Source organism: Anas acuta, chromosome 7, assembly GCF_963932015.1.
Source record: "Anas acuta chromosome 7, bAnaAcu1.1, whole genome shotgun sequence".
NCBI lineage: Eukaryota > Metazoa > Chordata > Aves > Anseriformes > Anatidae > Anas > Anas acuta.
Genome location: NC_088985.1, coordinates 21,409,131 through 21,422,099, shown reverse-complemented (window position 1 = coordinate 21,422,099; position 12,969 = coordinate 21,409,131). Strand labels below are relative to the sequence as shown.

At 33.0% G+C, this 12,969-nt stretch overlaps 1 protein-coding gene across 2 annotated transcripts in view; it reads right to left on the bottom strand.

Moving 5' to 3' along the window:
- Window positions 1-206: 206 nt before the first annotated feature.
- Window positions 207-12,969, bottom strand: part of HECTD2 (HECT domain E3 ubiquitin protein ligase 2) — a 34,250-nt gene continuing 21,487 nt past the window's right edge. For both annotated transcript variants that reach the window (XM_068688131.1, XM_068688132.1), the window contains 9 exons: window positions 12,287-12,419; window positions 10,330-10,418; window positions 8,771-8,929; window positions 8,200-8,274; window positions 7,101-7,188; window positions 6,736-6,842; window positions 5,417-5,532; window positions 4,605-4,748; window positions 207-2,772 (listed from right to left, as the gene is read on the bottom strand). In XM_068688131.1, the coding sequence (XP_068544232.1) occupies window positions 2,652-2,772; window positions 4,605-4,748; window positions 5,417-5,532; window positions 6,736-6,842; window positions 7,101-7,188; window positions 8,200-8,274; window positions 8,771-8,929; window positions 10,330-10,418; window positions 12,287-12,419 (1,032 nt within the window). In that variant the 3' untranslated portion in view covers window positions 207-2,651. The remainder of the gene's footprint in view (window positions 2,773-4,604; window positions 4,749-5,416; window positions 5,533-6,735; window positions 6,843-7,100; window positions 7,189-8,199; window positions 8,275-8,770; window positions 8,930-10,329; window positions 10,419-12,286; window positions 12,420-12,969) is intronic.

Sequence of the window (12,969 nt, the reverse complement as noted above, 5' to 3'; positions counted from 1 at the left end):
ACTGTATATATGGAATATACTTCTGGGTGTACACCTGGTATTATAAACTTTGTTTCATTTTCAGTAAGCCGTACAATGTTTTAACCAAGTTGTAATAGTAAGGAAAAGTTTTCAAAAGGAAAATAAGACAAAAGAACAGATTTAGATCATTTTTTCAAAGCCATTAAGATCCATTTTGGAAATCTGAAATCAAATAAGACCAGAAATTGAAATACTTGATTTAATGACTGCACAACTTTAATACATAAAAATAGATACTTAGAAATGAACAAATTTATACAAACCAGATTTCTTTTGTACATTACAAAACAATTATGGAGATAAAAAAAAAAAGATTTGCTGGATTACAGGGCAAGACAAAAGAACAAAAACCATCGTTGAAGAAAAATTTTAAAATGATCAGGTTTGTTTCATAAATACAGTGCAATGCTTTCATTTAACAAATACAAAATTTACTATTTAATTTATCAACACCAGGAAATATATAAAATTTCATTGACTCTTATTTAAAAACTGATGCAAATACAATAGTTTGTGTTTTGTTTTGCTTAGAATTCTGAGGTAATATTACACAGTAAAATAAAAAAAACATTAATAAATAAAATTAAACCCAACACAAAGTGCAATTTAGTGAAAATAAGAAGATAAAGCTTTTATTTTAACAATAATACATAATTATTAAAAGTGGGCTTAAGCCATAAAAAAATATTTCGGCTAATTTGCCATGTTTTCAGATAAACTGTATAGTTATTTATTCATAAGCTGACATTCTACTAATCCAGTTCTACAGAGAGAGGAAAGGGAGGTGTTTGTTTCCAAATTTGTTACCTACATCCACATTCAAGTGTTAGCTTCAAGCAATTTTAGATGTGCCTAGTTCATTCAGTGCAGTGGTGAAAGTTTTATTTCTTAACATCTGAAATCCTCTAAATTCAAAGCTTCATTTGAAAGAAATAATGTACAATGTACAATTTGGAAGTGATGCTTTTAACACTCTCCATGCTAATTTAGTTTCATTACAAGCTGAAGTCAGTGGAAATTTTAATATTGATTTCAAGGAAAGCACTATGAATAGAATGGCAAATATTTAGAAATACCCTACTATTTATCTCTCTGTTAACAAAACAGTAAAATCACCAGTACCTTCTCTCTAGGAAACAAAACGAAATAAAATTTGCACTTAGATATTGAAGAAAATTCACAACAGCTTTGAAACTACAAATTAGGAAAATTAATTAGTCGATTGTGTGTAAATCTGTTGGTTGTATGTAAATTATATATGAAGGGAAAACAAGAATATAATTTTACTCTTATAGCAAGTAATTGAGTATAGACACTACAAGCTATTTAAGCATTCAACTCCCAGCAGAAGTCAACAGGGAAAGCTGGCAATTTGAATGCCTAAATATTCTGAAAGATCTGGGCCTCATTCAGATGAAAGAAAAATCTATAGAACATACAGTAGCTATTCATATAAAAAAATACTATACTGCATGCTGATAAATTTTCTGTTTAATGAATAAAACCCAGACTTATAATTACACCTGCAATTTAGAACTAGTTTCTTCCCCAGCTCCTAATTTACTAATTCAGAATACTCATATCAAGAACTGTTGTCATGTTTTTTGTGCAGTAAAAACACAAAACATTGTCTTTAAATGCTGGCCCTCAAGTCAATGAAAGCTTCAACATTCTTCTGAAATGCTATTGTATTCACTCGTCATAGCTTATTTAAGACTTTTAACAAAGTTGACGAAAAATAATAGCACAACAACTATAAATTAGTTTTTCATTTTTGGAGATTTATTTTTTTTTTCCTGAACTATTTCAATATTTGCAGAATTTACTTTAAATATCTAGTTTTGTTTACTATGACACTATAGTAAATCTGGTTAGTTGCTGTCAGTTCCAAAGAATGAACCTACAAGTTGCTTAATATCTGTAGTTTGGCCTTGAGTTCCCTCAAGCTGAAGAAAGTACTTTTTAACATTCTTTGTACAGTCAATCCTGTTGATCTGTAAAAGCTGAATATAGAACACCTAAAACCTCTTATTCATAAAAAATAAATTTTTAGCAGTAAATGGCACTATCAAAACCCTATTTGTTCACAGGCAGTTATTTACATGCTTCTTAAACAGCCTGTTTAGCTGAGAAGGAAAACCAGAATATTAAAACTGCATACATTTTATAAAGACTAAAATTCCTATTTGTCTTTGTGAAAATATGGCTACATGCTGTAAGTTACATTCTTTTCTACTATTCACGTTAATTGAAAACATTCCACCACTGGGACTAGGTAAAATAAAGAAATATTCTATATATTATTTCCCAGTGGGATATATGTGATGTAAAGTAATTACAATTAATGATAAAGTGCTATTAGGAAAAACAGAAACAAACTATAACTTGGAAATTGTCTTCGTTATGTTTCTTTTATCAAATAGACTCGCTTTTGTATGAAGAAAACTACTTTCTGTGACAAAGCAAGCAGTAAATGTATTGCCATTAAGGAAAAAACATACACTTCATATTTAAAAAATATATAAGTTGGGTAAGACTTGCACAGTATCAAGAGACATAACAAAAAGCTTAAAGGCACAATTAGAAGAGAGTGAGTGCTACATAAAAACGCTGTTCTTAAGTATTTTATTTTATTCTAGACCAAACCCCTCTGCATTTGAAATTCCAATGATCAACTTTTGCTTCAACTCTTTCTTGTTCTTGTAAGGAGGGAGACAAAGCTGGTTGAAGCAAGTATGGGCCACTGGTAACCTAAAACAAAAACAAAACCATCCTTTTATTAAGTAACACAACAGAAGCAGGGCGCTGCCATCTGCCTACGTATTTCTAGTTACATAAGAAACCGTGTGCAAGAAATATTATAAGTAACAACACTATTGGTCACATGTACCTGAAGTACTCAGGTAAAATTTGTTTGCTTGCAACTCTCACCCCTTTGCAAGTTGCAAATGTCTTCTGAAAGCTGAGATTGAATACATATATATTGATTGAAATGCTAGAAACTATGCTCTGCACTTGGAAAGATTATTCTGATGAAAACAGTTATTCAGCCAGTTGACCTGAAGCTCCACCTGAAACTTGGAATTAACCCAATGCACTGAAAAATTTCTAAAAACTCTTGTCAAGTTTAAAATCAAGTTAGATTTTAAGTTTGTGATTTACTAAAGCTCTCTAGTTCCATTTTCATTTAGTTTGGCATTTGATCATTAGCAAGTATTGTTGAAAGAGAGTGAAACCCCACTCTAGATCCAGAGATACAAACTGTTTTTATCCCTACTTTAAACAGGGAAGCAAACATCTGTTAAACAGACTGGAGTCCTGCTTCAGAATTTGGCAACTTGGGAAACTGGATATTAATTTGAGAGTTCTTATGGCTATTAAAGTCTTTGATCCTATTGTGTGAGCAATACGATGTCAACATGCTTATGGTCATCGTTGTAGAGGCCATCTGACTGAAACAAACATCTTGCAGCACAGATCTACATAATTTTAAAATGTACATTATTTTAAAACATGTTCCTAGTTGCAAGAAAGAACAATTTGCAGGAGAATGAACTTAAACAGAGATTCAATGCTGACTGATTTTTCTTCATTTCTGCTCATGTCCCTTTAACATATTACTGGAACCAGTTATTGGCCAATTAACTAAAGCATTAGAAATACCACAATAATTAGATAAATGTTGTTTGCTTGTTTTAAACATGATTTCATCTATGCCTTTTTTTCAGTTCTCCACAGAAAACTCCCCAGAATTTTGTCTATAAAAATGTATTTCCTTTAAAGTATTTTGACTACCTTAAAAGTTTGAGGAACATAGGTAAAGTCAACAATTATTGCTTAGCAGTGAGCTCCAGACCAGTAAGTTTTTCTATACAATTTTCCAAGTTGTTTAAACTGACTTTCTCCTCTAATGAAAAGGAGAATACTGGCTGGAAAGCATGAGGAATTTTACAATTCACTTCAGTACAAAATAAAAGGTTACCAGAAGCATAAGAACTTGGCATGAACAATTTAAATTTCATGATGAAGTTACAAGGCTGCTTCAGTCCTATTTCGTATGAGCAACCTCTGTATCAGCTATACACTTACTCACCAGAGACCCTAAAGGAATGCTACATCTTTTCCAGGAATGCAAATCAAAATTCTTATTTAGACCATCAAGAAAGAATGCAAGGCGTTTTTTGGTAACTGCAGGGACTGCTATTCATAATGACAAAACAGACTCAAAAATTCAGAAAAAAAGTCATGGTGATTCACCCTCTATTATCATTAGCTCAGCTGTCATGTTGGGAACAATTAAACAGTTTCTTTGAATTAAAACATGTAAGGAAACTTCAAAGATAAAGAATTCATGGACTCAAATGTAAACACTGACTGAAGAATTGAATTTGCATTAGATGATCATCAACTAAATTTATGTTATCAATAGATGGGTTTAATAACATTTTAAAGACAAATTAATGGAGGTCATGCAGTTTCTCCCTTATACTCTTTGCTCTTCTTCAAAAAGACACTCGAGAGCAATAAGGACTCTCAGGAAATCATTTAAGACCAAAAATTAAAAAATAAAATAAAATACTTGCCAGTTAGTTGATGTTTCACTCTTTGAAATCTTGAAATTCAAATCAGCCATGCCTCCTACAGGTACTCTATCACTTCCTGTAGCAAAATGTAGCAGCTTCTTTTGAAGGTCAAGAGAAAATCCAAGTACTACATCCCAAAAGTATCTATGTTCAGGGTCAAAGGAGAAGAATATGGTTTAAGATACAATATCCTGCCAAAACAGCATTAGGATATAACACAACTGCATGTATGTGATAAATTGACACTTACCAAAAACTGAATAGATGTAAAACAAAGGGCATCAATATTATCCTAATGTGCAACGTTAAATAAGTTCCTAAGGACTTAACAAGTACAATAATATTTTATGAATTTTGTAATTATGTGTTGTCATGTGATGCCAAAACACCCTTTTCTATTAAAAAAATAATCAGTCTAAGTTATTAGTATATATCTCCTTATTATTAATTGGAATTGGGAGGAAAAAAAATTAGAAAACTGGATAATAAAATTAAAGACTTGGATTTCACTGTATAGGATTTGAAACTACCTCCATTTGCAACTTACATCACTTTTAATGTATCCAGCAAGACACTACACTATTAAGGTTCTAATTCTTCTTATTTATATAGTATATTTGTTTTACTGTGTCTAAAGACACTAATTTAATAGCATCTTTGCCTCATTTGGAAATAAGTTTTTTAATGTTTCAATTATTTATGATCCATTTTCAGAATACACTTGAATAGGTTATTCCCAACAGTCTACCATGCAATGCTGCTTTTTAAGTCCATAATTTGAATGAGAAAAAAATGTATTAGATCAAGCCTACCGTATAGTGAGATCAGTTTTCTGGTAGCCCTCATATTGAGTACTTCGCTGTAAAGCAGACATATCCAGTTCAGGACTACCACATACAAGAATTTCAACTTCTTCCGGACGAAGTAGCTGCCAGAAATTAAGTATAAAATATTTAATATTCATTGAAGTTGAGAAATAAATAAATAAATAAATAAATTTATATATATAGCATTACTGAAAAATTAACAGGATATTATTGAATATAAGTTTATAAATTAACTGGATACATATTGTTTTTCTAGAAAAATGAATTCCTTAGAACTTGAAGGAATCTTTTATTACTGTATATTGTAAAAAGCAAATTACTGGATAACATTACATTTTAATGCATTTCTGTTGTTTCTCAATTCCTTTTCATTCTTATATTTAGTTCAATGACTGGCTTGTCTTCAGATTAGATTACAAATATGTCATGAAAAAAAATAAGATTTTACATATGGAATTCAGAGAGCGTTTTGATCTCTCTCTCTCTTTTTTTTTTTTTTAAACAACCTCCATTTCATTTTCATGTCCCAATATAGGTTGATAAGTAGTAATTACTGACAGAATTTACTTTTAGGCATGCATAGTTTTGTGCCAAGCAAGTACATTTAACTGTAAATCATGTTTCACAACAACTAAACTTACAACAGCAGAACCTACTTCTTACTTGTTTACTACACCATCTTTTGCAAGCATGAAAGTGCTTCCATGGCACTCCAAGGAAGTTTCGGGAAGGAGAATGAAAATCTACTGCAGTTAGTCACATTTCATTTTGCTGCAAGCCTGTCATACTTGGCTAATTTCAAAGGAACACAGAAATTCTCATGAAAATTGTAATTCTCTCTTCTTTCTCTTCCTGCACAAGGAATGGCAGGAAATACAAAAGACATTCCAAAAGCCCAATAGGACTGAATACACAGGAATGTTTAACCTCAATCTCACTGAAAGCTCTTCTGCAAAAAAGTAACATGGCTTTCAGAGCAGTCACTGTAGAGCGCACACACATATTTGCACTACTGCTCATAACTGTAAGAAATGCAGAGACTCTCAATAAACAGATACAAGAGCCTGTAATTTGTCTGTGAATACAAGCTGATAAACTTAACTTGTGGAGCTTTATTTCTCCATAGTGTCCTGTTAAAAAAGATGACAGTTGTTGCCCACTTAATTTCTCCTGTTCAACTATATTGATTACTCAAGATACTTTATGAATGCTAAAACCATCTAATGCAGATATCAAGAATAACTTACATAATTTAGATCAGTCATTGCCACCTATTTGAAACAGAAGTGATATTTTATTCTTACCAGTAATGCATATGAAGCACAGACGCTATGAAATCCATAATAGAAAGCTGCAAATTGTTTGTAGATCGATTTGTTGAGAAGAAAATCAACATAAAGCTGCACATATTCTAAGAAAAGATAAATATTTTATTTTGTTACAATGCAATGATTTTAAATAACATTTTGTTTGCCCTCTAAAATTGTACTGAATTAATAAAAATGAATGCATTTTAAACTTACGTACTACTAAATTGGTAGACTTAACAGGAAACACCACAGGAATTTATTTCTCATATTTTGTTAAATAAAACCTAGGTTTACAAAAAGTAAAAACAATGATAAATTTAAATCTACCACATGTGTGTCATTAATATGTATTGAAATACCTTTCCTATTCTGATTTGTGACTGGAATCTTATCTCCATTTGGCTTTAGGTTATAAGACTTTATAACACCAAATTCTTCCTGAAAAACCTGTAGAAAGAGAAAAGTCGAGTTCAGTTCTGGAAAATAAATTCAGATACTCACAGAGTACAAAGCTTGTATTTATTGCTCCATGCATCTCCTGTCTCTCTTCAGCACATGCTGTAATCCTGAGGGGCTTTGTTTTACTTGTTTAGTTTTAGTTAACTAATACAATTTTCAATAAATTGCTCAAGAAATTGTTATTCAAAGCAGAAAAAATTTCCGTATTAAACAGTAGCATATCAAGCTGCAGACTGTGGAGCCTTAAAGTGGAAGGAGGACATGCCTAAGAACAATTTAGTTGTATCAAAAATAATTAAGAGGGTATTTCTTGCACTGTAACTCACCTAGCAACTCAAAAATAGCTGCTTTTACAAAAAATCTCTTATAGTATTATAATAATGTAATTGAAAGCTGAAGCAAAAAAGGTCAATACAAGTCCATAAAGCAGCATGAAATTTTAGTAAATACATGTGTCCTAAAACAACAAATAAATGAAAAAGACTTTCTCGATTGAATAGAAATACAATCATTTCTTGACTGTTACACATACATGTCTGGCAAAACCATCATACGTTGAACAGACAAGTATAGTGAAAGTGAGATTTCCTAGGCAAAACATGTAAAATAACAGGAGTGAGCTTTGTCAAGCAACTGGGTCAGATAGAAAAAGAATTGTCTTGCAGACAGATGAATTCCACAATCAGGTAGGTCACTGACTGCAATGCATTAGTGTCAGAGCAAGTGAAGAGCTGGAATTCTAGCAGCAGCTAGACATGGTACCCCAGCAGTCAATGCTCTGATCCACTTATGCTGTCATTGAACTGTTTAAAGCCCCGTAATGGAACCAGACTCTGTGCACCAAGTACTAGACTGGTTCTTGAAGCAAGCTTTAATGCTCACACAGTTGTACACCAAACAATAAGCAACCACACACACTTGTCAACCACCCCACTGCAGAAACATTGGTAAAATTACTGAACTAGTTTGAGAATCACTTGTAGTTGAGCACTTAATGACCTGAAAGGTTGAGTAAAAATCCTCTTCAACATTGCCTTCGTAGGACAGAAGTTCATTCAGTCCATGGGCCAATTCCTACAACATGAACGCAAACCCTTTAGTGAACCTACAAAAGTAAATGATGTATTTGCAAGAACATGCAAAAATCATTCTTTATAAAGAAGCTATCTTGGAAACAGCTTCATCTTCAAAACGTACACAAAAAGACTCCACACTGCTTAATCAGCATATTAGAAGTGCCTTTTTTTTTTCATCATAAACTTAAATTTTTCCTTTTACTATGGAAAGGGTGTCTAGAACATATCAAATGTTGCTATTCTAACTTCCAGAACACCTATAAAAATTCTGCAATACTTGCAACACAAGGAGTATTTGTTTTTGGCAGCAAAAACAGAGACCGTATCAGCTGGTGCTAAAAAAGGGTGTTTGTAAGAATTCCAGACTGTTTCAATGCATTAAATAGAAATAGATAATCAATAGGTAATTAATAGATAATAATGCCTCCCAAGCATTAAATATAAATAGAACAGGTTCTAAGTCACCAATTTAGCATCTAAAAAACAATACTTACAGGCATAATCTGAAACAAGTCATCCAATGTAACATCACAGATGCCTACAAGTGTGTTATGATCACATGGAACAATAGGAGGACTCAACAATTTCTTGTAACAACAAGGTGGGAAACGAATATCCAAGGTGATGCTATTATAGACAGCAAGTCCCATAAGCTATATGGGTCAGATGTTAAAGGCAAAAAACACACATCTTCATTATAGTTAACATTTTAGGTAGCTTGGAAAAAATATTTAAAATTTTAACTGAGCATACTCTAGCATATTCTAACATACTAAAACTGAAGTAATTTAAATTTATTTTGGACTGGCATTATTTTTAACACAATTTTGTGTTACAATTAAGCAATAGTTCAAATGGTCAAATGAGGCATACTGCCAGAACACTTGAAAATCTCCATCATATTCTATACCAGCATTTCCTGAATAAATTGTTCTAATGTATTGTTATGAAAACAAGTTTTTATTTTTTATTTTTTTTTAAAGAAAACTTTATTTTTAATCCCCAAATTCCAAAGAACACTCAATATAGAAAATTTTATTTGAAATACATCTAAAAGCGTTATTACTAACCTGCACTGGCACTACAGCTTATCTGCTAGCACACTTAGGTACACCTGGTGATACACAGTAATTCTAGAGTCCAGGCAAAGTAGATGGGGATAGAATAGAGCAGGCTATCATTCAAGCTTAAAAAGGCATATGTAAATATAAGAAACAGATTCCTCCTCTTAGGCTTGTGCTTGTTACTACCAGACTCGCTATTACAGCCTACCATACTCATATTAAGTAATACTGAATAGCTTACATTTTATGTAGTGCACCTCATCATTTGTTCATTTCATAGCAGGGATGTTGTCCTTAGCAAACTGTCACATAAAGCTATTGAGGACTATCTGAGAAAATGCCTTCCATGTCCTTAAGTTGTTTAAAGAAGGCATAAACAGCCACAATGACAGTTACCTGAACTAACACTTCATAGTACAAATTTGAAATTAATACCAAAAATTAGAAGAATCCAGTTCATCATTCAGCTTCCCACTAGTAAAATGGGGGCATCATCACCTCATCTTAGTGGACTTATAAACATGTATTATCATTAACTGCACGCCTGAGGACTTCATAAATTAGCACATCAGAAAACCTAGGAAAAAGTCTTATGTTCATGTGGAAACCATAAGGCTAAAAAGAAGCCACATACTGATCAATAGGAACTTAAAATATTAATGCACCCAGGCTCATTTATGTTTTTATTTTACTGAACGGAACCCGGAAGTGAAGTATATAAAAATTACAACTTACATACAAAAAAAGTTGCATGTGCAATCTTAATTGTACTATTTTCTGACTGTAAAATGTACCATGTATCTTTATCAATCATTTTCTTCCCTTTTTTTTTAGGCTGCTTCCTTGAATGGCTTTTTCTTTATACATTTAAAATTCAACACACTTGTACATACATCAGGATGAATTCTGATTAGATCTTCCTGCCTTATTTTGTCGCTGTAATTAAATCGCTGCTTGTTTAGCACTGTCATGAGGACATAAAAGGATACAGCTCCAACCAGTCGGAATTCAGAATAGTTATCACACTTAAAGCTGCTGAACCAATGGCAACGTGAGTCCTTGTGGTACGTGAACATACCTGTAGAAGAGGTAAGTTGCACTTTACCAACCCTTATCTTTAATAAAAGGTCACACAAAACCATTCTTTTTTTTTTTTTTTTTTCTTACACACGTATCTTTAAGTGCTTCTAAAAGTGCAGATCTCCAGGCTGGTTCTCAGTTCTGTGTCATCCCTTCTGCAGCAAGGCCCTATGCAACAGATCCTTGGGCAAAGGCCAACAAGAGCAGTTCCAGCCCTGAAGCAGGACTAAGCCCATCAGCCCTGGCCGTGTACTGCATTCTTAAATAAGCACCTCCACTTGTGGATATTCTACGTGGTTTCTATGCATTCTGCTTCGCCACTGTACTTCCTAACCTGTACAGCCAAAAAACATACCTGTCTGATCAACTATTTTATTGCTGCAATGTAAGCCCATCTCTTCCTACCTTTCTATACCAATAGCAGATGACAATCTTTAAAAACATTGGCATGAATCCCACGACACAAATACCATAAACTTTGTTTCGTATTAATCTGTCCAAAAAGTATTTTAAAGAAGATTAAAAAAAACACAAACACACTAAAAAAGCCACCTGCTGGTCTAAGTAAAAAGCTAGATCCTACCAAAATCATGACTGTAATGTTGTTTGACTGCTATTTGCTTCAGATACAAAACATACCATTTTAAAGAGTAAAAGAAGGTAAAAACCTACACAATGAAAGCCACATAACAGCTTTAAGATGCCTAGGCAAGATGCATTTATTTCTCTGAGAAGGAAGACAGTTACACTCTAGATTGAGAGTGCACTAACAGTGGAATCCACTTTATCAATGCATAACTACATTAAATAAAATGCAATGACTGCTTTTAATTTGTTGGGACCGAATACACTGATAGTTTAATATTGTTTTCACAGCCAGCATACAAAACAGAGCCCTGAACAGTTCTAAGGATGTCGTGTATGTAATTGCTCATCTCATTTGGGTTTGAAGATAAAACTGGGGAATAAATGATTTAAATGAAAATCAAACTTCTTTGAATTAAAACAAAACCAAAAAAACTCCAATTGATGTCTCAGGGATATATGGTCTTTATAGAAACAGAGACAGAACTCTGCCTTCAGAAGTGCCATTTTTTGCTACAAAGATTTTCTCCCAAAAGATCTATCTTTCTCTTTTGAAATTTGGTCCAATGAGGAGCGCATAACAAGAAGTTTAGACAAGGCCTTCACCAGTAGCAGTTGAATATTTACATTTAAGGACTGAAAGATGCAGTGACACCGGAGCAAAATAGGTCTCAAACCCCATTTACTAGTTACCCACACTGAAACAAAGAATGCATTGAAACACACATGAGGCAGGCAACTGAGTCTCTGGGTTGAGCTGGAAACACTGCAACACAGCAGATACATCAGGGGAAAAACTTAAAGAAAAATCAACTGCTAGTCTTGAATCCCCCCCATACTTTCTACTCAGCATGCTCACTAACATGAGGATACTAACAAACCAAAACCATTGAGCCTCCAGTTTCTGAAACAATATTTAGCATGATTTAAGTCTTAAAAAGTTGAATCCCACTTTTAATTCCAAACCTCTCCATTGATCAGAGATTTGTTCGCTCTCTAACTGTTATACCACTGAAATGAAATGTCAATGTTTCAGCAACACTTGAAACTCCCTGCCAAAAGCCAAGACCTTCCAAGCTTTTCAGAACTTCCCACTCTCTTCTGCTGTCCTCTACGCCAAAAGTTCTTCCCATCTATATTCATGACAGTTTTAACTTGCCTGCTTTTATTTATTTAACATCAACAAGTAAGTGGTCTAATACTGGATTAATGAAGAATTCTTATCCATCACTGTTTTGATATTTTAAAATCAACAGATTTTCAAATTGTATTTAAACTCACCATAGTCTGGGTGAAAAATCTGACGAATCAGAAGAAGAAACCATTCTTTCGTCAGGCCACCCATATCAAGACCAGCTTCGCCTACAAATGTGACTTTCAACTTCTTTTTCAAATCTGCCCTCTTCCTTGCTAGCTATTACAAAATAGGATGAGGAAAAATAAAGAAAGTTTAACATATTATCAGTGCTTCCAGTCATAAAGAACAAATCTCTGTATACCACTCTTGCTTTGTTTATTGCATCACCTCCCACTAGTAGGTGAAACTCTTGAAGTTGTTCTTGGTTATCTCAACGTGGTAAATAAAAATACTACAATGCCTGAGAGACAACAGTATCACCACTGAGTTCTTCTGTCTTAGAAAAGGAGGCTAAAATAAACAGGCTTTAATCTAGGCAAAAAAAAGTTTAAACTTATGTTTTCCGCACATAAACAATCAGAACTTATTTGGTCTTGTTTTGTTTTCAATATTTGGACTTCTTTTTCAATACTATCAGGCTGTTTTTAGTGTTGAGAAGCAGTGGGGAACTAGATTTCGTTAAATAATAATTAACAAGTTTATGTGGATACTGAAGAATCGCCTACTTCAATGGACACATCTGTCTCTCAATTCTAAAAAAGGAAAAATTACATTCAAGAATGAAGAATCAGTTAAAATTATGATAAGAAGTTAAGAAAAGAAAGCC